Source organism: Mangifera indica, chromosome 15 (assembly GCF_011075055.1).
Source record: "Mangifera indica cultivar Alphonso chromosome 15, CATAS_Mindica_2.1, whole genome shotgun sequence".
Taxonomy (NCBI): domain Eukaryota; kingdom Viridiplantae; phylum Streptophyta; class Magnoliopsida; order Sapindales; family Anacardiaceae; genus Mangifera; species Mangifera indica.
The window spans coordinates 5,349,468-5,374,245 of NC_058151.1; the positions used below are offsets into that span (position 1 = coordinate 5,349,468).

Genomic DNA, 24,778 nt, shown 5'->3' on the forward strand with positions numbered 1-24,778 from the left:
TTAATAAATAGAAGTATATGTGTTCCTTAGACTTGATGTCACCAGGATCGTTTTATATAAGAATCGATATGGTTTGACATTAGCCTAATGTAGTCTAGTTAGAGGATTACCAGAAAGATGGTAATTGACCATATCAAGATTTATATGAAAGGATATAATGGATCAATAAAGGATTTATTACTCTTGAATATGAAAGCTAATATCTCAATTAGGGCTCTTTGACGATGATAATGACTAATTAAATCTATGACTATAGTGAGATTGAGTTGATGCTCGATTCGATATTTTTTTGATTGTTGATAAAAGTCAATCTATGTAACTTGAGGATCACTAAGGAAGACACTTTATCTATACCTTAGCCTCAAAGAGATATCTATGAGGAAATGATTGAATTATACGAGTAACCATATCGTTGACAAGTAAAAAAGTTATATGTTGTCACTTTACTAATTAGGTGACCATAGTGTCTTGTTAGAAACCACTCTTGATTTGTGTTCAAACAAATGTCAGGTTAGGATTTTGACATGAATCTGGTTACTACCAACTTAGCAAAGAACGTACGGGTCACACATAAAAAGGAGATGAGTGAACATTAGAGTTATAGGATTTTTGGAGATGAACTTAAGTTAGATCTGATTTGGATTTTGGATTAAAGGTTTTAAGTCTTGGAAAGGTCTTTTGGTTCGAAAGTATATTTTGCGATACTTAAAGAATAAAGTGAAATAATCCTGAATAGTTAAGGTTGTTTGTGAGAAAGTATAGAGTTCGATTAGATTTATTATACCTGTGTAAAGACGATTTCTTTGAATTTCATTGATTGAGATAGATCATGAAGTCACTCTCAAAACCAAGTGTAGGCGTGAATTTTGGTATTCACACAAAGCATAAACAAAAAATGAGGCTAAAACTATACTCAAAATCAATTAGAACCTTGAGGATGGTATTTGGTAATTTGATGAAAAGGTCACAACAGTAAGATTTTTCATAAATCCATATGACTCTTCCTATGGGAACTCCATAATATGCGCCCATTTTTTAAAGGTTAGTGGTTAGAGCTCCTTTTAATTACACATGAATACGTGCTCCTCACTTCTTTATGTGAGAAACTAGTGTGTATGTACACACTTGCAGGCCCCACCCATGTGGGCTTTAATTCATTATATGTATATAATAAATATATATTTATTATTATTATTGCTTTAAATTTTATTTATTTCATTTAAATTGATTATCTTACAAGTATGATCTAAAAGACGTTTTTGTGGTATGTTTGTTTTTAAATTAAAAATTTTAGTTGCTATTCCACTATTCAAAGGGCACAAATTCCATACACACCGTTATATCATTATTCATACTTGATCAATCCATATTTGACACATACTTATACTCATGCCATTATTCTTACACACAAATTAATTAAATCCACATCATCTAAGAAATCTAGCCACTGTGCATAGACTACCAAAATCTTTAATTCCATAGATGCATGAATATACATTAATATATACATATATATCCAATTCAATAACATCTTTAGCAATTAGAATCCTTTATACCATAATATATATCCATGCAAGTTCCACATAACAAGCTTCGATCATATAAATCAATTTCATAAAACATAATGTAATTGATTATTAACATAATTTGGGAAAGTAAGAATCGCCTACTTACCTTCCCTCTAACGAAGCAGTAGTCTTCACGTGGCTTGATTGATCACCCAAAATCCCTTTTTTGTGTCCCAGGCCACCAAAATCTCCTTTTTAACTCTTTGCTTTATCTTTTAAATTATCTAAATTAGATAGGAATAAGGAGCCAAATAAGTCCAATTCTTTTTATTTTCATTAAAAATTTTGATACACGAACGTGTACTGTTCACACATGAGTATGTATATCGTTATCTATAAATGAAACGTTTTAAAATCCCTGCGAAATACATCCTTATTCAAAATTCAAATGCGCTAACCATACATGAGCATCATGCACGGGGATGTACCTACTTATACACGGGTGTGCATGTCATCCATACTTCACCAATTATCAAACATCAAATAGGAAAATATTATTTTGCCCTTGCAATCAAACACACGAGGGTGTGGCCTTCCTACACAGTTGTGTAAGCCTAATTTCACCCATAATATGATCCAACATAATTAGTAGTACTTAAAGCCAAAAGACAATAATAACCTTGGACGAATTTGCAAGTATTACAATTCTCCCCCTTTAAAAGAATTTCATCCCTAAAATTCACACAAACAATTGTGGGAGCCTCTGCCTCAAATTCAGATCCATGTAACATCTCTTTCCAGATACATATCCTTACATGAAATGTGTACTCGAAGAGGCGTGTCAAACTAAAACTTCACATGCAAAGGATTAATGCCAAATATACTTTATTAATAAAAATCCCACAATTTCATAAGCGTATTAATTTTTATATGAATATCAAATATATAAATTCAAAAGTCAAATCATAAGTTAAATGTACACAAACAAGAACAAAAAATTAAAAAAAATACATATAATGTCCAATTATGATAAAAATGATGAAATCGCCTTTACCCTCATATGCCCTCACTAGCTAACCTACTGCTCCCTAACTCCACTTGCAGAACCACACAAACAAGCAAAACACATATTCATATCTAATAATTTATATGTGTTCATTATTTCCCAATCTATGGTATCACAAATGTTTTCTCAATATTCCAAATACCCATCTAATTTAACTCAGTGCCCAGTGCCCTTTTCTCAATGGTGGTGTCATCCTGGATGACTAGTGCCAAACAATGTATATTGACATTTTATACGTTTAACAAAAATAGGTAACATCCCAAATGACATCCATAAAGTGTACCTTATACATGTGTTGATCGGACTTGATCTAAGGATACCATATCAAAAGAGTAGTGAGACCCTGGGCCTGTCTGTCATTGCATATACATCTTAGATGCTATAACTCCTGTCATTGAAGTTCAACCAAAAGAATAAGGGTAAATTTGTCACTTTTACACTTATATACTTACATTCGAACTTCATATTTTCTTTGCTAACTTCTTATGTCTTTATTCCCCAATTTTTTTCAAAAGCACATAAGTGTGTATTTCTCACATATGGGAGTGTGTTGATTAATCTACATAGTGAAAACTCTAGGCACACAAGTGTGTACTCTAAAGCAAGACACACAGGCATGTGCCAAGAAGTATACAAATGTATATTGTGAATTTTGTAGATTTTCATTCCAGTCTAAACCTGCAATTTCTGGCCATTTATACTAAACTCCAGACATCTAAAAAATACCACAACTTGCCTAACATCCATTCAATATGAACCTAACTTTCATACTCATCAATCAATCTATCAACTGATCCAATATTAAAAACACATACACCAAACTATTAATCTAAGACATCAATATTTACATATAAACATAAATCATCAATCAACTTTATCCACAAGCCAAAAACACATTCGATAACAAGTCCCTTTATTCATACATCCAACATTATCACCTATATACCTACCTTTATGAAATTAGTCTCTTATATTCCAACCAATAATTGAAATTACAGAAATCAACATGATTCAAAGTATTTCTTTTCCATTTAATCATCTAAACAATAATCTTAATAAATTATTCCAGGAATCAAAATTTAAACATGTATGCAAACCTCGCACCATCTTATATAAACGCTAATAATATTACCTACATACTTACAATCACAGTATTAACTTATAGTTCAAAATGCAATCAACATGATCTCACACAATTCAAAGCACAATCGCCTACTTACCTTCCTTTCGTAGATGTTTCGATGCTCTTCATATGGTTAGACTTTCCTCTCCAAATATTCTTCTTGCATCAACAACCTTTAAAGCTCTCAAATGTTTTCAACTTTTTTGAAAAATTAGGATAAGGTGTTCAAACAAATGCATTTGCGATCTTTTTATTTTCTCTTCGGATAGTAGTACACAGGTGTGTACTTAAGGCACACAGACATGTCTGTTGTTACACATTAAAGACATGATCCAAAAATCTCATAAAACATATCTCTATCCAATATTCAAATGTGTTGACAATGCACGAGTGTGCAAACCTCATGCACAAGCATGCATACTGCCCAGACTTAGCAAAATATCAAGCAACAAATGAGAAAAGATGACTTTGCCTTCTTTGCAACACACACAAGTGTGTGGCCTCGACACACAACTGTGTGTAGACTATTTTATACATATTGATTATTTAGTCACAATTACACGCATACAAGGACAAAAGATAGACATACCTTTAAGCATACCTACGGGTGTTATAATCTTGCTCGGACATAACACTCATATATGTCATCGTTGACATGAAATGCTACACAGGTAGAACACCTAAATCTATCATACTTGACTTGAGATATTGCATAAATAAAACACTTAAATCTGTCATACCTAGCATGAGGCATTGCGTAGATAGAACACTAATCATATGATATGCATTAACAAAGACTATATGAATGATACCATCTCTTAATATGATATTCATTATACAATAATTCAATCATAGAATTTTTGAATAATCATCATTAGGCAACCACCACAACCATACTATCCTAAATTAGTAACATTCAACTCTACAGTCACCTATAACACCAAACTAGATGATAGTCAACAATATAGTCATACTCATCACATATTTACATTAATCAATTTCGATCATACAAAAGATTAAATTAAGAAAACTTTTAGCTCACAACTATACAAAACATCAATAATTTAAATTTCAGCAATTTTAGTTAGACCAAACTAAATTAAACAACTTTAGTTTCATAGCTACACATACAACATCAATTAATTTAACATTTAAAAATTACAATAATACAAAATATTGGATTTAAGTGACCTTCAATTTTGCAACTACCCATAACCAAAATCAATAACATGTATAAAAGTTCTATTGATTGTATAAAGAGATTTCCATAAAATCTATAATACCATTTTGTCAAGGATTTTAAATTAAGACTATAAATTTTACATAGTTAAAAAGCTTGTTTGCCACTCACAGATTTGAGTAGACTCAAAACCAACACTAAAATCCCTTATAAGTTTTCCTCCTTCCTCCCCTATTTGTACAATTTCGAAGCAACATAATTAGAATTTTGGAAATCCCCAAATTTGAATAGTGAATTTAAACCCTAAAGCTAAAATGAGTGAAAATGGATACTCTATCCTATTTTTCAATCAATTCCTTCTTTTTCTTCTTTCTCACCTACACCTCTTTCTCTTGTAAATGAAAATTTACACAATTTTATATAACCCCATAAGTTTTCACAAAAGAATATTTTGGTTTTAATCTTCCTACCAAAGCAAAATTTACCTCTTGAAAAGAATTTTGGCTATTTCAATTGACCTCTAGCAAGACATCATGACCACATGATTAGTAAAGGGTCAACATGAGATTTTTTAATTTGTTAGTGATATGGTTACTCGTACAATTTGATAATTACATCATAGATACCTTTGCGAGGCTAAGATATAGATAAAGTGTCTTCTTTGGGGATCCTCAAATTATATAGACTAACTTTGTCAATGACTGAATGATATTGAATTGAGCATCAACTCAATTTTACTATGACCATAGATTTATTTGATCATTGCCATCGGCCAGGAGACCTTAACTAAGATATTAACTCTTATACTCAAAAGTGATGAATTTTTTGATTGGACTACATTAGATTGATATCAAACCATATTGATCCTTGTGTAAAATGATTCGGTGACGCAAATCTAAGGATTACATGTATCTTCATTCATTTAAAGGATATATTCTATAGACACTGGAACAACCATCTATATGGACTCCTTTTAGCATGTTAGTCTGGTTAACACGTTTACAACATATACCCATGTATTGCATTAAGTTGTCAATAAACAACTTTGATGGGTGAAAACTATCATTATTTTTTGATGAAGTAGTTTAACATTATAATAACTTTATTACTATTACTCGTGTCGTTGATCATGATAATATTAGAGTTATGAATATTTTAAGAATAGTCACCTAATGTACACATAAGGTTATCATGATCAGGTGTCAAGAATTGATATCCTTATCAGATTCAACTATTCTTAGAATAATTATCTGGTTTGGATAAAATAAAGATAATATAAATGTCATATTTATAAATTAAATATCAATCATTATATAAATAATAGTTGAGATGATTGACTTTAGGGCATTACCCTAACAAGATGGGTGGTAATATTAGGTTAGGCTATTTGCAATTCCTTGGACCAAAATATTAGACTGAACATCATCGTGTCTTTGAAAAATAACCTTGTCCTTAATGGTGAAATTGGGAATTAAGCGTGAAGAATTGAAACATCCTTTAATATATCATCCTTCAGGGGTTTGTATGCCCATTATTTTAATACTTTAAAAATTACATTGTAACCATGTTTCACTTCTCTCGTGGCTAAAAACTTGACAAGGATAATAAAAAAAAGGGGAAATTCTTAAAGAGTTTTTAACAGTTCTAAAACATGTTTTATACTAGAATTAAAAAGTTTTAAATAAAAAATCCATACCCAACAGAATAAGAGTTTTTTATACATATAATCTAAGTGAAAAGAACCTTATACTTGCATTTGGATGCTCTTTTATACAAATTTTGTCCTAAATCCATTTTTGCTTCCTTCATCAAAACATTGAGACCCTGTTTTTCTATATTGGCCTTTATGATGTCAATGAACATATGAAGGTTATTAGGCGATCTCACATGTGCTAGCTAACGTAATTGATTGAGTGTTAATGTGAGGAAATTTTCTCTCTTCTAATGTTGGTTATCGACTAGGTTAAAAGAATTATGAGATAAGTCTCAATCAATATGAGGCATTTTATAACCCTAGTTCACATGATTCACACTTCACCATCTATCTTTTGGGTAATTGCACTTCGACCTTAAACCTTTGATTTCTCTCAATTAGGCCCAACATTGAGCCTAATATATATTCCCACATATAAAGACACATTTTCAAATATTTAAATTCACCATTTTTGGAAAAAAAATCGAGGTGATTTTCTCTTTGAGCATTAATCCAAACCTTTTGAGTCATAACAAAAAACTTTTTATTGTGTATGATCGATCAATTTTCTAATATAAGGATGATGTACGGACATGCATCAATCATGCCCAACCGTACATGGCATCCATATATATAGACACAAATTTCACAATTTTAATTTTCTTTTCACTCTACACACTCACATACACTTATACATAAACATTTTTCACTCGTACATAATATTCTAGCAAACAATAGTGTGCAATTAAGGCCTTATTTTGTTTGTGCTTCACATGGATATCGGTTGTGGTCCTATGCTTGGATCGAGAGTGATATTGATGCAATCCAATGACTATGAAAGATGAAAAGGTATAAATTTCTAAAACATCCTATGAATGTTTTAACGTGTTTGTGATTCAATGAACTATAAGTGAGATCTAAAGAGAGGTTTTAGAGTTTTGTGTGATTTTAAAATTTTAAAATTTCAATTCTGCTGCCATTAAAGGTGTAAAACCTAGCATTTAGACTCTACAAATGGATAGGTTGTTCATGGGTACCCATAAAAAAGAATGATACAGATTCTAAGTTTTTAAACTTGTATTTGTGAGTAACAAACTTTTTGCAAGTGGATCAAGAATGCCTATGGCTACCAGTGTGTAAATTGCAATCTTTTGTTGAGAAACAATTCTCCAACACGAGAAAGGATAAGTCAAATTTGAGGAAATGACATTGAGATTAGAGCACATTTTGATTAAGTTAGCAACTTAGCAATATTGCCAAAAAAGTAGCTTGGGAGCATGTTACATTTGTATTTATTTTCAAATGATATAAAATCATTTGTGTATTTTTATTACTTATATTTGTATTCTAGTAGAAGAAAATTTTTCATTTTGTTTTTGCAATTTCGTTAGTATTTTAATTATGTCTATTAGCCGCTATCTCGCTTGTGTGTACTCACTTCATAAAACACTCTCACGATGTCCCTTACACGTCGACTCTCTTTATCGCTTCAAATCCACCAAACTCTCAAAACTTCACTTCATAGATTCACCTTTGGGAGAGAAAGTGGCAAGGGTAGCATCTTTGCCATCTTCAAACATGAAGATTTCAATGTATTACATACAAATATCTTGAGTTATAGCTTCAAAAACAAATGACTTATAGAAGAAGCTTGATGTGACGTTGTATTAGCAACTAAAATTTATTGGTGACATCACATTGAGATTTGCTTTATCTAACTGTCTTCTTAGCTTACCTAATGCTTGATTTGAGACAATTGTCGCTCATACAGTCTACCAACATTAGCATTGACAAACTCACCTACATGGCCATTAAACAATGTCCCTTCTTGCTTTCAATTTGTCCGCTACTCCATCTTTTGTTTAATGTCAAACAATTTAGTTTTTATTTTATTTTTACAATTTTGTTAATTATCTTTTGCCTTTAGAATACTTTGATAATAAAAAAACTTAATATGTTCTAAGCAAAAAAAGGTGTTCAAATGATTGGGGAGAATGCACTTTTGTAAACTCAAATGGGAAGGAATAAGTGCATTGTAAACATTATAATAGAGACATTGTAAAAATAAGTAAAAGTAAAATCAGACCTCTCATTCTCATACTTTATTACAAAGATACTCTAGTTTGAAAAATCCAAGTGAAGTAACAGATAAAACAAAAGTCGGAAGTGTCACTTCAAACAATTTGAAGTGACATTTTTTACTTTTGTTTTTTCTGCTACTTCACTTTGATTTCTTAAACCTGAACATTTTATAATGATGTATGAGAATGCGGTGTTTGATTTTACTCTTATTTGTTCCTATGAGGTCTCTCGTACAATATTTGCATTGAACCCTTTACAAAATTATTAAATAAACAAAAAACAAGTTGTTAGATAAAATTAAAATTTGATTGAAAATGTAGAGAAAAATTGAAAAATTATATTTTGGATTTGGAGGGTTTATTTATATTAAAAGAGGAATTTTTTTTTTTTTTGCCTAAGGCTAGTAGCTATTGCCCAATTGTTTATATATATTTTTTATTTTCAACAGCTTATTATAATGGCGAACCGTGTTAGGTCAACCTATGAGCCTAATTATCAAGCCTAGACATGCCCGAAAGGCTTGCAAGCCTGACATGACATATTACAATAGTGGGTTGTATTCTTGCAAGTTAGGCCAAATAAAGGGGCTTGGGCTAGGCCGCGGACTAACCTATCTCTTGACACCTCAAATGAATACCATTAAACTAAAATTATTTCTTTAATTAAATAATTATAATTATTTATTTAATGATTAATTATGTAAAATTATTTTAATTATTATTTTTAAACAGTTAATTGATCCAACAACTACTCAAATGATTCAACTATTGGTTGGATTGAACCATCCCTTTTAGGCTTTTGCTAGGTTAACATTCAATCTAGTCTTGAAAACATAGGTTCCAATGATTATTGCCAATTACCACCATCACCCATTTGCTGAAAATGTAAATTTGGAAGAGCTTCCTAGTATTCCTTGAAGGCGGAGACATTTGATCAACAATATCTTATGTTACAAAAGAATATATTGAAAACAGTGTTTTTAAAGCTAGATAGGATAGGTCGGTTCAACCGGTTAAATTATAAATCAGTCTATAATCTGATCTAGTTTCACAATATGATCAAATCTATATATAAATATTGATTTGTTTGAAATTTAGTCAAACTCCATAAACTTGTTTAACTGGAAAAACTATTTTAAACCAACAAAATTGAGTTTATATAATACTACATAATTTTTGTCTTATAAAACATAAAAAAGTTATAATTTATATGATCTTAATTAAATTAATGATAAAATTTGTTACTGGTTTTTTTCATTATTTATGTAATGAAATATCAATTATGTAATTAATATATTTGAAATTATGTTTTATGTTTAAAAAATATGATAAATGTAGACAATAAATTAAATTGATCAGTTTTCTTATTAAACTAATCAAATTTAGACCAGTGAGATGTCTAATTTTACCACTGTTCTGATTTTAAAAATATTTGTGGGAAGACCGCAACATTTTCATTGGCATATTCCACCAGTAGATTATGATGCATCCTAGACAACCATGTCTCAGTAGTCGCTTAGGAGAAGTGCTTTCAGGATTTCTTTAATTACAAAATTGCCACTAATATCATTACTGCTATGAAACAAAATTCTGATCAAGAGATTCCATCAAGTTCAAATGGCCCAGGTCTCAGAATTTTGCACATATCTTAATTTAATAAAACTAGATTTGCATTTGTTTAAAAGGTTAGTTTTATTTATTTAATTAAAATAAATAAAACTAATATTTATGAGTAATCTGTCGATCCAGCTGTATTGTAGGGTCGGGTACGGGTTACAAGAATTTTTACCCGTATGAGTTAATACATTTTTTACCCATACTCATTTTATTTATAACCGCTTGACCCGATCCTTACCGGGTCTGCCCTGCCAATTTACAAAACCAACCGAAAATGGGGGCTTAACATTATCCACACGACGCGATAGTCTCTCAATGTCCTCCCCAAATGGCCGTCGTGAACCACCACTCTCCTCTCTTTACACTCACCCACTTGTCCGACTCAGCTCACCCCATCTCATATAAACCCTTTACAGTCCGTTGCAAGAAAAAACCCGACTCCCCGCCGCCCTTCGAGGCGTCAAAGTCAGGTTTCGTGGACTACGACACAGGCCAACATGAGGTCTCCACTCGAGTGACCGGACTTCGAAAATCCGATATTCCAAAACGGTACCGTCTAAGAGTAGAAGGCGACAGGTTCCAGAAGGACTGGACAGTGTCTCAAGTGGTTGGGAAAGTATTGGAGCTCGATCATTGGGAAGATGTTGGAGGTGTTTTGAACCATTGGGTTGGCCGGTTCGCCAGGAAAAACTTCCCTTCTCTCATAAAGGTATATAATTTCAATACCACTCTGTTATAGTTTCCAAGGGTACTTTTTATTCAATCCAATTATTCCATTTTTAAGTGAAGCTCAGGGCAATGTTGCTGGAAACAACCTGTTTTGATAACCATTGATTTTATGCTTGCTCAAATTAAACTATAAAAACAGCGGCATTGCTCTTTAATTCATATTTTGTTAGAAGTTTTGAGAAATGATGTTAACAGAATTTATTGCACGGTGATGTTACTGGGATTTTTATCCCCCGTAGACCTTTCCTTTGTCATGAATCATAGTGTAAAATATTTTAAGTTACTAGTGTAACTTTAAACGTTAATAATTCTTCTTTTTGGTAATTTTACGGAGATACAGCATCCTCGAAGTATGTAATTTGATCTTAAGCTCAAGTTCTCTATGTGTATGTGATTTTGTCATATTTGGAACGATCAATGTTACACTCTTTCTTCATTTTTGCTATAAATTAAATGCTAACTCTTCCAAGGAATTCTTTCCAAGGTGCTGACTAGAGAATTGTGTTGAAAGAGAATTTTTTTTTTCTTTTAAACATCCCCTCTTCACTGTAGTGTAGTCAGTGAGTGACTTTCTTGTGTTGTGTATTTTGGTGGAAATAGGAGCTAACACAAAGGGGTGCCATCGAACATAGTGTTCGAGTTTTCAATTGGATGAAAAATCAGAAGAACTATTGTGCACGAAAAGATATCTATAATATGATGATAAGACTGCATGCTAGACATAATCGGACAGACCAGGCACGAGGATTGTTTTTTGAGATGCAAGAGTGGAGGTATTCTAATTACTTTTGGATCATGCTTTATAATTTACAAGGTGTATGAAAGCTAATATCTGATATCTGAGACTGATGGATGTAGCCATAGTATGTTGAAGTTGGTGTTAATGTATTAGCCTAATAATAATCTTCTTTTGTTGGGGATATCTGATATCTGAAACTGATGGATGTAGCTATAGTATGTTGAACTTGGTGTTAATGTACTAGCCTAATAATAAGCTTCTTTTCTTGGTGACTTGATATGATTTCTCAAAACTGTCAGAGAAAGATTCTTTTAGTTGGAATGTTTGATAGCTTAAGTTTGTGTGTCCCAGAATAATCTTGGTTTTCTGCTGATATATTTACTCCATTCCTTCCATTTTCCTGTTAGATGCAAGCCAGATGCTGAAACATACAATGCCCTAATCAATGCACATGGTCGGGCTGGTCAGTGGCGCTGGGCAATGAATATCTTTGATGATATGCTGCGTGCTGCTGTGTGTATTCTTATTCTCCTTTTCTAGTCAATCTTTGTGGATCTAACTGATGTGAGCTTCCTTCTTTATCTTTCTATGTCAAAAATAGTATTTCAGGAAAAATTTGGAAAATGCTAGACACCTTTGTCATTATGGAGTGATTATTGCAATTGTTATAACTAGGATTAGATCTGTTTTGTAAATAGGCTATGGTTTTTGATGTCCTTTTTCCAACATTTAAGTAGATGTGTCTCACATGATTTTTTTTTTTTTAACTGATGAGCTCGGAGATTCTCATTTTTGTGTGAAGAATTTTGCATGGAATGACCGGGAAAATTAGTATGATCATTCCCTGTATTGTAAAGATTGTGGCTTCTTCCTGGGAAAATATATATCTAAAAACTCATGTTTGTCTTCAATATATGTTTGTTGAATCTCTTAGGACACTTATCCAACGGAATAGCTCTTCTTTCTCTATTGCTTTGCTTTTCTTTTACAGTACTAATTGTGACACGAATGAACTTTATTTTTTAACTATCTTACATTGGGATGCCATAGATAAGAAATAATTAGAACTAATGTGGATTACTTCTGCGTGCTAGTTGATGTAAAAGTAGGTGCTGCAAATGTATCCTTGTCCATCCCTTCACTGTGTTAGTTGGTTTTAAAAACTTTTGTTTTAACCTCAACCACATCACTGACATAATTATAGTAATCCTATATCTTGCACTAGAATTAATTTTTGCTTGATCTGCTACATATCATGGTGTCTTTTAATGATAATATTTATTACTTAAAAACTAGATGGATAAAATCCATTAATAATAATATGAATGTTTTAATTTATGTGTACACATATATCTGAAAACTTAATTCTTTGGCATATGGCATCATTTACTTCTCTAATTGTTTATAACATTTTCTTAGGCATTATGTATTATTTCTATAAGGAATATCTATGACCTTAATATGTGTATGCAGATCCCTCCTAGTCGGTCAACCTATAACAACTTGATCAATGCTTGTGGATCTAGTGGAAATTGGAGAGAAGCTCTGAAAGTTTGCAAGAAAATGACAGAAAATGGAGTTGGACCTGATCTGGTTACTCACAACATTGTTTTGTCTGCATACAAGAGTGGGGCTCAATATTCAAAAGCTTTGTCTTACTTTGAACTGATGAAAGGTACAAAAATTCGTCCTGATACCACCACCCATAATATCGTGATATATTGCCTGGTAAAGCTTGGACAGTATGATAAAGCTATTGATTTATTCAATTCCATGAGGGAGAAGAGAGCGGAATGTTGCCCTGACATTGTGACGTTCACCACCATAATTCATTTGTATTCTGCTAGTGGGCAAATCGAAAATTGTAAAGCTGTCTTTAGTACAATTCTTGCAGAAGGCTTAAAACCAAATATTGTTACGTATAATGCTCTGCTGGGTGCATATGCTTCACATGGGATGAGTGAAGAGGCATTATCAGTTTTTAATGAGATGAAGAGAAACGGTTTTCGCCCTGATGTTGTATCTTTTACATCTTTACTCAATTCTTATGGGAGGTCACAACAACCATGGAAGGCAAGGGAAGTATTTGACTTGATAAAGAAAAACAATTTGAAGCCAAATCTTGTTAGTTATAGTGCACTGATTGATGCTTATGGGACTTGTGGGTTACTAGCTGAAGCTGTGGAAGTATTTCGTGAAATGGAGCAAGATGGTATTCAACCAAATGTTGTGTCAATATGCACCCTCCTTGCTGCCTGTGGTCGAAGTGGTCAAAAAGTGAATATTGATGCTGTACTTTCAGCTGCTGAGATGCGAAGCATCAAATTAAATGTGGTTGCATACAATTCAGCTATTGGAAGCTATATGAATGTTGGGGAGTATGAAAAAGCTATCGCTTTATACAAATCTATGAGAAAACGAAAAGTCATACCTGATTCTGTTACCTATACTGTCTTGATAAGTAACTGCTATAGATTGTCCAGATATGGTGAGGCAATTGCTTTTTTTGACGAGATGATAGATTTAAAAATACCTTTGACAAAACAGGTGTACTCTTCAGTGATCTTAGCATACAGCAAACAGGCAAGAGCTTTGGCAAGATGTTATTTTTTATTGTGCCTTCATGTAACTTAAGGAAATCTGATTTCTTTTCTCTCTCTCTCTCTCTTTCCTTGTGTTGTCAATATCTAGGGTCAAGTCACAGAAGCAGAATCCATGTTTAATCAGATGAAGATGTCTGGTTGTTCTCCTGATGTTATTACCTATACTGCAATGCTACATGCATATAGTGCTGCAGGTGAGATTGTATGTGAAGCCACTATCTTGATCAACTAAAATATGATAACTTCTATGCTGAACTTTTATTTCTCCCTTTTTATTTCAGGGGAATGGGAAAAGGCATGCAAACTATTTGTTGAAATGAAAACAACTAGCATTCATCTTGATTCTATTGCATGTACAGCACTGATGAGAGCTTATAATAAAGGAGGCCAACCATCCAAGGTTCTTGATTTGGCTGAGTTTATGAGAGAAAAAGAAATCCCCTTTAGTGAGCCGATTTTATTTGAAATGGTATCAGCTTGTAGCATGTAAGTTCCATACATTAAATATATATCTAATTTTGAATGTGTTGTATGAGTGAGAATAATTAGTTTTTTCTATTATCCTTTTTACAAGTGTCTGCTCTTAAATCTAATATTTTTGTAATTCAATGTTATTTGCTCACATCAATATTCCCTGATTGACTTTTCTCTGAAGAGTTACTTGATAAACAGTTTTCCAAATTTGGAGGTTACTCATGTGGATAAATACAGTGAGATTGGATATTTAATCTATGTTTAAACTGTAGAACAGTAAATCACAAAAGAGGGACCTAACTCTTACTGTATCAGCTGCTATAACTGGGATATATGCAAAGAATGTACTATCTTTGCTTTGTTTATTTCCAGTTCTTCTAAAACTTGCATCACTTGTTGCATGGATATAGATAACTCAGAATTGATTTCAGTTATATTTGCCTCATGCTAAGAAATTATGCAGTATGAAATTCTCCTTTGATATTGATTCTATTTACATTTACTTTTGCATAGTTCTGCTTTTATGGTACTGATTAGTTAGCAAATGTCTGTTTGTCTGCTTGGAGACTAACCTCTGAACATTGATTGTAGATTACGAGAATGGAGGACAATAATTGACCTGATAAAATTGATGGAACCATCCCTCCCTGTGGCTTCAATTGGACTTAAGAATCAGCTTTTGCATCTTCTGGGAAAAAGTGGGAAAATTGAGTCTATGATGAAGGTTCTTGATTTTTCTTTATGAGTTCAAGATAATTTATTCTTCTTTGTTTGTCTTTGCCATGGGAGAAAAATAATTTAGCACCACTCTTCCCTTGATCATGATTTCTAAAGTAGGAGTATAAGTTTAGTTTATGGGATGTAACTATTTTCCATGTTGTTTGCTAAAAGGGATTTGAACCTCTGACTTCTTTTTTGGAACCACTAGTCTTAACTAAGTTTTGTATTGTTGCCGCTTTTTCCTTAAATCACTTTTGGTCCAACTTTATGAATAATCAGCTTTATATATAAGTTTTCAGGTGTTTTTTCATTTAATTTGAATTGCTTTATTCTCAGGAAATGATGTGACAAATGCAAATGACCAAAATAGGTTTCTTTTTAATTATTAAAATATGTGAAAAATAAAAATTTTAAATTAAATATAAAATCTGAATATCAGCTGGTGTGGTTGCAAATTCTATTTGTGTTAAACATTATTTTATTTTGATAAAATATATTAGCTTTTGTTGTTAATACAGTTCAAATTCTAATTGTCTTAACCATTATGTTTTTTTTTCACCATGCAGTTATTCTTTAAGATGGTAGCATCAGGTCCTGAAGTTAACTTCAATACTTACTCCATTTTGTTGAAAAATCTTTTGGCTGCTGGAAATTGGAGAAAATACATTGAGGTAACTAATTTATTAATGCAGCTCTTTTTTTTCTTTCTTTATTATTAATTTTTTTTTTGGGAAATTAATGCCATAGGTAGTATAAACTTATCTTTCATAGTAGCACAAGTAACATGCTGATTGCATTGTTAGATATCTTTATTTAAATAAAGGTAGGTTCTCTGTATTTGTATGCCTACTGCAATGGCTTGGAAGTAGTGCTTATTATTATTACATTTCATTTGATAATTCTTTTCAAAATTTGATCAATTGTTCCTTTAAATTAGTTAATCGGTTCAATTCTGGAGTGAAAAGGAGATGACTAATTCTGTTAATTACTGTTGCTTTAGTATCATAATTTTATATTAAACAATAAAAAAAATTTAGAAGACAGTTGCATTAAACTTAATATGAGCCCTGAATATGGAATTTGCTTAATTATGTTTTTGAAGAAAATTACATTATATCTATTTGATAAAAGAATTCCTTACTGTACCATGTTCATTGTAAACATGCCATTGGGAAAGTACTTAATAAAAAATTTACTACAAACTATACAGAAGTGAATCATTTGTCTCCCTTTTTTTTCAAAATTAAATATATCAATAAATCAATAAAAGTGCATTATACTTTGTTTGTTCTTTGGCTGATGTGTCTTGAGGATATTACCACTTCAGTTCTGATGTTATTTATTTTCGGACATACTAACATACTTAGATGAACAATGTGTCTGGAATACCCTGAGCTAATCTTTCTATGCAGGTCCTGCAATGGATGGAGGATGCCGGAGTCAAACCTTCATATGGAATGTTTCGTGATATATTGTCTTTTGCGAAAAAAAGCGGTGGGATGGAATATGCAGCCATCATTCAAGAAAGAGTTGGTAAGCATATGACCTATTTTTTGCTACAGAATCATATAATTGTGGCGTTATGAGTATTGCTTCCCCAAATCATGTGAGACATTTTTCCTCTCTGCCCTATCCTCCCTTAGTGGACCACTTGCTGATGATTTTTTTTTAAATTTTTTACTTATTGTGATTTTTTTTAACATAAAAGTGGATATTGTACAAAACTGTAGTGACTTTGTTCAACAAAAGAATTTTTCTTTTTTTACACGGGGTAGTTATATGATTTACACAAACAGTTCTTCATGTTCCCTTGCTGCTGTCCATTGATGAACAATATTATACTTCTTGTGAAAACTTACATTTGACCATAGTTGTACAACAGCTATCCCAAATTCCATTTATAATGTGTCCAAAATTCAGAAAAACCACGATAAAACTTCTGAAATCAGTGCCAGAGAGCATTTGTGATTTTGATTAAGAAAATATAATATCTTTACTAACATTACCTTTCTTGATATATGCAGAATCCTTGAAAAGGACTGCAGAAGCAAGTTTTATCCAACAATCTGTTTGTCTCTCTTCTTCCCCGGCAGCTGAACAATAAAATTATAGTAAGGCTCAACATGCAGGAGTAGCTAATACTGGTTACATTTATTTATTTTATCCAAGTTTTTTCTCAGAATATCTTTTGTAATTTGCATATGATCAAAAGAAGAGATAACAGAAGAGTTAGATTTAGGACCTGCTGTGGGATCACAGAGTCTTTTATTTGACAGAAAATAAACCTAGCTTCAATCCTGAATTTTGTACCAGAGCTATGAGATTCTTAATTAGGTGTCAATGAAGACACCTGAAGCAGGATGCCGTTAATTTCAAGGCCAAAAACTTATTCCCATCTACAGTTTAGTTTATTTTCAAATTGATATGTGCAACTTTTTAAAAATTTAAATATTTATTCATCATCTATTTTCTATTAAAATTTTCTATTAATTGTAGAAATAAAAATGTCATTTAATCAGTTATATTAAAAAAATAAAATTTTATTTATTTCTTATCTTAATTTTAAAAATTGTTAACTTTTTTTTATCTTAGTTTTAAAAATATAACTCTTCTTTCTTTCCCTCTTTCTTTCCCCCTTTCTTACCATCTAGGGTTTTTATATTTAATAATATTATGTGCATAATTTGTGTACAAACAACAACGTATCTTCATATGATTAGGTAATATTTTATTTTTAATTTTTAACTATTTAATAACATAATGATATTTTATTGTTTATGTATATAACATTACTCTTTCATATTTTACTAATAACATCCCCTTTCAAAATTTAGAGTATTGCAATTATACTCTTATAAAATGATTCTTTTTTCAATAATTTTCTTTTTTGTTATTCACTTTAGTGAGTTGTCAATCCTGATGTTGGCACTCTCTCATTTCCTAGTGGTTTTCTGATGCAAAAACCATACAAAAATTGATCGAAATCAAGTGATAGATTCGGTTGGATTTTCAGGCAATTTTGTGTTGTCATTAATCTCTTTTATAATGGTTAATTGTGTTGCGTTGTCCACAAGATGAGAGGGGTCTTCATGTTGGCTCACGACGAGGAATTGCCTTTTTGTCGAATTGATGAGTTGTCATGCATGAAGATGAATTAACTCTTCATCTTCGTGCATGACAAAACTTTAGGAGGGATTCCTTCGGTCAGAAAGAGAGAGCATATCGGGAGATAAAGAGATTGTGCTGAAGAAAGTTGTTAGACATGATTTCGATGGTTGAAAATGGAAAGAAAAAAACTCTAAATTCTAGAAAAAAAAAATATAATTCTTCAAAACTTAGGTTTAAGAAAAATTTTAAATTTTTAAAACTAAGAAGAAATAAGATAAACATTTTTTTTAATTTATTAGTTTAATTATAATTATAACTTTAACACTAACGAATTTTATAAACTTTTAAATTTGAAAATTTAAAAGGTCATGAGTATTAGTTTGACAATAATAAACTAAACCATGGGTGGAAAGGAGTCTTTCGGCTGAGATCCAAACACTGCACAGCGTTTTTGTTACTGTACAGCAAAAAGTGAATAGGAGAATAATTACTTCCAACTTTCACTTCAGTAGTGTTCATAGGATTCCATAGGTGGTGAAAGAGACAACCAGATTATGAAATCCAAAGCCATTATTCATCATTCTGGTTGTCTCTACATTTCTTTTTTAAATAAAAATATTAAATTAGTAATTTAAATATTTTGTTTTTAGCTAAATTACCCCCACCGCCTAACAAAATAATGTAACTTCAATTTTTGTAGGCCAAAAGAATTATTCCTACATAAGGTATAGTAAAATCCAAATTTATACTTATCAATTTTTAAAAATTCAAACACTTATATATTAGTTGATTTTTTATTAAAGTAAAGAGTAAAATAGTTATTTTGTCAAAAATATTAAAAAATATATAATTTTATCTTATTTTCACCTTCAGATTTTAAAAATTAACAATTTCATGTCAACTTCAATTTTTCTAGTTTTTAAAATAACATTTTCTCTCCCAAATCCTTAAGTTCATTCTTTTTTCTTTGGTGACAATCCGACTATGATGACTCATCTTCAACGACCATTTAACTACAATGGCTCATCTTTGGCATAGGTCTCTTCATCTCCATTGACGAAGAGACGTAAAGATGTCTCTTCATTTTTGTCAATAAAAAGATGACGTCTTTTTGTCTTTTTATTGATAGAGACAAAGTGACCGATACTGGAGATGCGCCATCATAGTTGGATGGTTGTCGGAGATGAGTTGTCATAGTCGAATTATCGTTAGAGAGGAAGAACGAAATTTAGAGATTTGAGAGAAAAAATATCATTTTTTAAAACTAAAAAAATTAAGGTTGGGGTGTAATTATTAATTTTCAAAACTTGAGAGCTAAAATAGGATAAAATTATATATTTTTGATAAAATGATGATTTTAGTTTTAATCTTATAAGAAAATTTTAACGGAAGATAGGTAATGAGTGAATAGTTAGATTTTTAAAAGTTGATGGGTATAAATTTGAAATTTTATTATTCCTTAGGTTGGGCATAACTCTTCTGGCCATTTTTTTATATCAAATTATTATAAATTTGATGTGAAATGCTCATCATATCACCGCTAATACTTGCATAAATAATTTATTTAGAATTTCCTATGAAATATCAAAATCAATATTAAGCCTCTTTTGTTGTTAATAAGTCAATATTTACCTAATTAAAATTTATCATTATTATAATTACATGATGAGATTATGAAAAACAAAATTAATTATCCTTAAAAAAGAAAACTGAATCACAAATTCAGTGACACGTAGCATAAATATAACGAAATTATTCCAAAATTAATTAGCCTATAAAAAAAAACTAAATTACAAATTCAGTGACACGTAGCATAAATATAGGGAAATCATTCCGAATAGCAGACAGGTGGCTATGGTCTCCACATGTTCTGAAGCTGTTGTCCTGCCAAAACTTTCAAACCCCTTTCAATTACAAAACTACCCTCAGCCCCGTGCTAGCCGTTATAACCGTTTAGGCGTTTACTGTTTACATTCCCCCTCATCACAGAAATCATACAATCATTTAAAAAAGGATTAACCGAGGACATACTTGGTCATTTCGCTTACTTCTCCAACCAATGCAACACAAGACCTCACACTCGGCTGATTTCACTCTCACTCCAACTCTCTAGCTACAGTGTTTTCGTGTGTTTTGTCTCTTTGATTTTCTCTCTCCTAGGTTTAGGGTTAATCATGGCGTCCTCTTCATCAGATCACGCCTTGAAACACGAACTGGGCGGTGGTAGTGCCGGCACCGGTGCCGCTGAGACTTCCGAGGCCGTGATTGCTAATGATCAGCTTTTGCTTTATAAAGGATTGAAGAAAGCGAAGAAGGAGAGAGGGTGTACTGCTAAAGAACGTATCAGTAAAATGCCTCCTTGCACTGCGGGTAAACGGAGCTCCATTTATCGTGGAGTTACAAGGTGAATATATATCTGCTTGCAATCATTAATCTTTTTGTGTGTTTTGGATGTGAGTGAAATGGTTAAAGGGTTGGGGATAATATGTGATTATATGAAGTTTGTCGTTGGAAAGTTGCTTATATTTATTAAAAGGCAGAAGAATCTATATGTCTACAGTTTTCAAACTTAAAAAATAGAGAAATTGATCATTTATTAAAGTAATTAAATGTATTCAATTACAGGAGTTTGTCTATTAGAAGAAGAAAAAAATATAATTTAGAAAATAAAAGTTTAAAATAAATGATGTGGAGCATAGCTGTATGAGATCTAATCGTCTAGTAAACGTTTATGCCTAACAAGTCATCTATGTTTGTGAGCAAACTAAATAGCTGATATCAAAGTTCATTTTCTTTGGCTTCAATACGCATTTTTGGAATCACTTATTTTTCTGCGTCTGCTGTTGATTTTGAATCTTGTGATCCCATTATAATGAGTGAGGACTAATGGGTATGGTATCGATTTTCATGAACATTAGGCATAGATGGACAGGTCGTTATGAAGCTCACCTTTGGGATAAAAGTACCTGGAACCAGAATCAGAATAAGAAGGGAAAACAAGGTCACTCTCTTTATCAACTCAGACAATTTTAACTCTTAGCTTCAAAATTAACTGACACTCTTTACCCTTACTGTGCATGGAATGCTCGGTGCATAATTTGCTATGGAAGTCTACTTGGGTAAGTTGTGGCAAGATATATATTGAACTTGCTAAGGCCAGTGTTATGTTGTACTGTCAAAAATATTAACTAATACTATGTCTAGGGGCATATGATGAGGAAGAGGCTGCTGCTAGGGCTTATGATCTTGCTGCCTTAAAGTACTGGGGCCCTGGGACTCTCATTAATTTTCCTGTGAGATAACCATTTCTTTCAACTACTTCATTTTGCATAGCAAATAGGCTCATCTTATTTTATGTTTTTGCTTTTATTGCCCTTATTTATTACTAATTGAGAATTACTACAGAAAAGTTAATATTGTAGAACAATTTTTCTTTTCAAATTTATGAGAATGCTAGTATGTGGAAAAACCAATTGCACTTTTGGTCTGTTTATATCAATAATGACTAGTGTATGGATTTCTGAAAACATGGTACTCATATTTCTTTGCTTGCCAAGGAAAGCATATGCTTCATTTAACTGTTATTGTTGAAGAATAATCGTTCTCTCTAAATTTAGCTTCCTGGCAAGCAAGGTATTAAATTTTGTTGCATACTGCTATCCCATGTGTTCCATTTTCATGTTTAAGTGTGTGATGCAGGTTACTGATTATACAAGAGATCTTGATGAGATGCAGAATGTCTCAAGAGAAGATTACCTTGCATCTCTTCGAAGGTGAGGACCTGTTTTGAAATGTGTGGACATGTTATGGAATGTTTGCTGTGAATCGAAATTATGCATTGCTTACACTTCATTTTCCTTGCAGAAAAAGTAGTGGTTTCTCAAGAGGAATCTCTAAATATCGTGGACTCTCTAGGTATGTTATTTGTGCTTATAAGAAACACATAGAAGCTTAAAATACTATATTTCTCTGCACTGATGTTTGTTCTTGCGCTCGTGTTTTGTTTTTGTCTATCACAAAGTAGTCGATGGGACTCATCACTTGCTCGTATGGCTGGTTCTGAATACTTTAATAACATGAATTATGGTAAGCTCTATTCTTCTTTCAAGTTAAAAAGAAATTTATTGTAATAGTAATTATGATCACAAGCCACAAGAGAGAATTTTTGGTGATTTGAATGTAAACACATTAATAGATTACACTTGAATAATTTGATGTTTCCTTATTTTAATTAGTGTCAACTATTTATTGGTTCTACATCATTTGAAGGTACAGGTGATGACCCATCAACTGAAAGTGAATATATAGGTGGTTTTTGCCTGGAGAGAAAAATTGATCTAACAAGCTACATCAAGTGGTGGGGGCCCAATAAAGCTCGACAAGTAGAATCTATTGCAAAGTCATCTGAAGTGGGAAAACATAGTTCTGCTGAAGACATCAGTGGTGAGCTTAAGAAATCAGAATTGGCAATCCAGTGCTCTGAACCATACCAGATGCCTCGTTTAGGCACCTCTCTTAAAGGAAAGAATCATAAGGGATCCACTGTTTCTGCCATGAGCATCCTGTCACAATCAGCCGCCTTCAAGAGTTTTCAAGAGAAAGCACTAAAAAGGCAAGAAAACAACAATGAGAATGATGAGAATGAGAACAAAAATATAATTAACAAGATGGACTATGGCAAGGCAATTGAAAAATCAACCAGTCATGATGGTGGGAGTGAGAGACTTGGACCTGCAATAGCAATGACTGGGGGATTTCCTCTTCAGAAGAATGTGTTCCCATTAGCTCCTTTCTTGTCTGCCCCACTTTTGACTGCCTATAATACCATTGATCCCTTAGTCGACCCCATCCTGTGGACATCTCTTGTTCCTCCACTTTCTTCAGGACATTCTCATACACCTGAGGTTGGTATAACTTTTTTCAAAGCACTAGTTTCTTTAAGAGAATTGAGTTCATACAAAAGTACTGCAATATATAGGTTGTTAACTAAAGACATATTGAGATATCTTATGCATTTATTGTTTAGATTTTAAAATCTGAAATTTAAAAAATTTTAGTTTTTAAAAGCTGAAATAATTTCAAATATTATAGAGTCAGGAAGGAGATTGAAGAAGGCTATTGTTCAGCTAAAATTTTTGAATAAAACCATATTTTGTTCCATTCATCCGTTGATGAAATATTTTGACTGATGTAATAATACTGTTCCAGATAGCTTTGAACCAAAAATTTGTTTCTTGAAAATTTATTATCAATATAGATTATTGTATCTGACTAATATATTTTTCATATGTAATTTTGTTGAATATTGATTTTAACTCGACCTCTCATATTACATATTTGTAAAAAAGTTAAATGAATTTTTATTCAAAATCCTAGATAAATTCATATTATATACTTTAGCGGCCCTATACTGCTCTAAAAATTTTATTGTAGCACTGAAGCTAATAAAGGTAGAAAGTGAGAAATCCCAGATCATCTAAAATATTGAATGTTGACATTTATAGGGGTAGAGACAATAAACTCAAAATATTCCTTAGTAGTTTGGGGATACTGTAGTAATTTTCTCATGAGCCTGGATAGTTGGCGTCAGTAAGAAACTAGTGGATCAGTTCCCTGATTTATTTTACTTCATTTGACCTTATTTAAAGTTTCAACATTGGAATGCAGGTTACTAAGACAGAGAGTAGTTCAACATATACCTTCTTTCGGCCAGAGGAGTGATGGAAAGGCAGGTATATTAATCACTAATATCTGGGAGCTTAGCAATGCAGTACTTTCTAGCAACGGCAATCAAAAGCTTGCAAATAGCAAAATTGTGTTTTGAATGAAAATTCCTGTGGGCTTTGGAAAATATAAAACAGAAATGGCTAATGTATTTGCAGATGAATAGCTTGGTGTTAAAGTGTAAGATGTCTAGAAGTATATTTTGATAACAGGAAGTATGATCTTTGGCACTGTATTGAAAGAGTCAGAGAGTGGAAAGTTTTGTTTAGCAGTGCATAGTGATGCTTTTTTCATATATAGCCTGTACTGTACAAAAAACAAAGGATAAACTCTGTAACAATATGTAGTTTGCGTAGATGTTAATGTCTTAACTTCATGATCATACATTACACGCATTAGTTTTTCGCTTTTGG

At 32.0% G+C, this 24,778-nt stretch overlaps 2 protein-coding genes across 6 annotated transcripts; both read left to right on the forward strand.

The window, feature by feature from the left end:
• Positions 1 to 10,503: 10,503 nt before the first annotated feature.
• LOC123198174 (pentatricopeptide repeat-containing protein At2g41720) lies at positions 10,504 to 17,932 on the forward strand. 2 transcript variants are annotated; one of them, XM_044612820.1, is made up of 10 exons: positions 10,504 to 10,977; positions 11,598 to 11,770; positions 12,144 to 12,249; positions 13,210 to 14,319; positions 14,428 to 14,533; positions 14,621 to 14,825; positions 15,405 to 15,537; positions 16,100 to 16,204; positions 16,946 to 17,066; positions 17,558 to 17,932. In XM_044612820.1, the coding sequence occupies exons 1-10, from the start codon at positions 10,597 to 10,599 to the stop codon at positions 17,635 to 17,637; spliced, it is 2,520 nt and encodes an 839-aa protein (XP_044468755.1). In that variant the 5' UTR covers positions 10,504 to 10,596; the 3' UTR covers positions 17,638 to 17,932. The 2 variants fall into 2 exon arrangements, with proteins under 2 accessions (XP_044468755.1, XP_044468756.1); XM_044612821.1 differs by lacking the exons at positions 11,598 to 11,770; positions 12,144 to 12,249.
• A 2,739-nt stretch (positions 17,933 to 20,671) lies between these two features.
• LOC123197844 (AP2-like ethylene-responsive transcription factor At2g41710) lies at positions 20,672 to 24,747 on the forward strand. 4 transcript variants are annotated; one of them, XM_044612290.1, is made up of 9 exons: positions 20,672 to 21,045; positions 21,560 to 21,642; positions 21,752 to 21,760; positions 21,846 to 21,934; positions 22,341 to 22,414; positions 22,506 to 22,556; positions 22,663 to 22,727; positions 22,911 to 23,545; positions 24,309 to 24,747. In XM_044612290.1, exons 1-9 carry the CDS (start codon positions 20,816 to 20,818, stop codon positions 24,360 to 24,362), a joined length of 1,290 nt encoding a protein of 429 aa, XP_044468225.1. In that variant the 5' UTR covers positions 20,672 to 20,815; the 3' UTR covers positions 24,363 to 24,747. The 4 variants fall into 4 exon arrangements, with proteins under 4 accessions (XP_044468225.1, XP_044468227.1, XP_044468226.1 ...); XM_044612292.1 differs by having other exon boundaries at positions 22,917 to 23,545; XM_044612291.1 differs by having other exon boundaries at positions 22,666 to 22,727.
• The last annotated feature ends 31 nt before the right edge of the window (positions 24,748 to 24,778 follow it).

Bases quoted from the DNA above. Each gene is read 5' to 3' on its own strand.
- LOC123198174 (XM_044612820.1), top strand. From the start codon at position 10,597: ATGGCCGTCGTGAACCACCACTCTCCTCTCTTTACACTCACCCACTTG. The intron at 10,978-11,597 runs GTATATAATTTC...TGGTGGAAATAG, and splicing joins ACTTCCCTTCTCTCATAAAG to GAGCTAACACAAAGGGGTGC. The intron at 12,250-13,209 runs GTGTGTATTCTT...ATGTGTATGCAG, and splicing joins ATGATATGCTGCGTGCTGCT to ATCCCTCCTAGTCGGTCAAC.
- LOC123197844 (XM_044612290.1), top strand. From the start codon at position 20,816: ATGGCGTCCTCTTCATCAGATCACGCCTTGAAACACGAACTGGGCGGT. The intron at 22,415-22,505 runs GTGAGGACCTGT...TTTTCCTTGCAG, and splicing joins TACCTTGCATCTCTTCGAAG to AAAAAGTAGTGGTTTCTCAA. The intron at 22,557-22,662 runs GTATGTTATTTG...TCTATCACAAAG, and splicing joins AAATATCGTGGACTCTCTAG to TAGTCGATGGGACTCATCAC.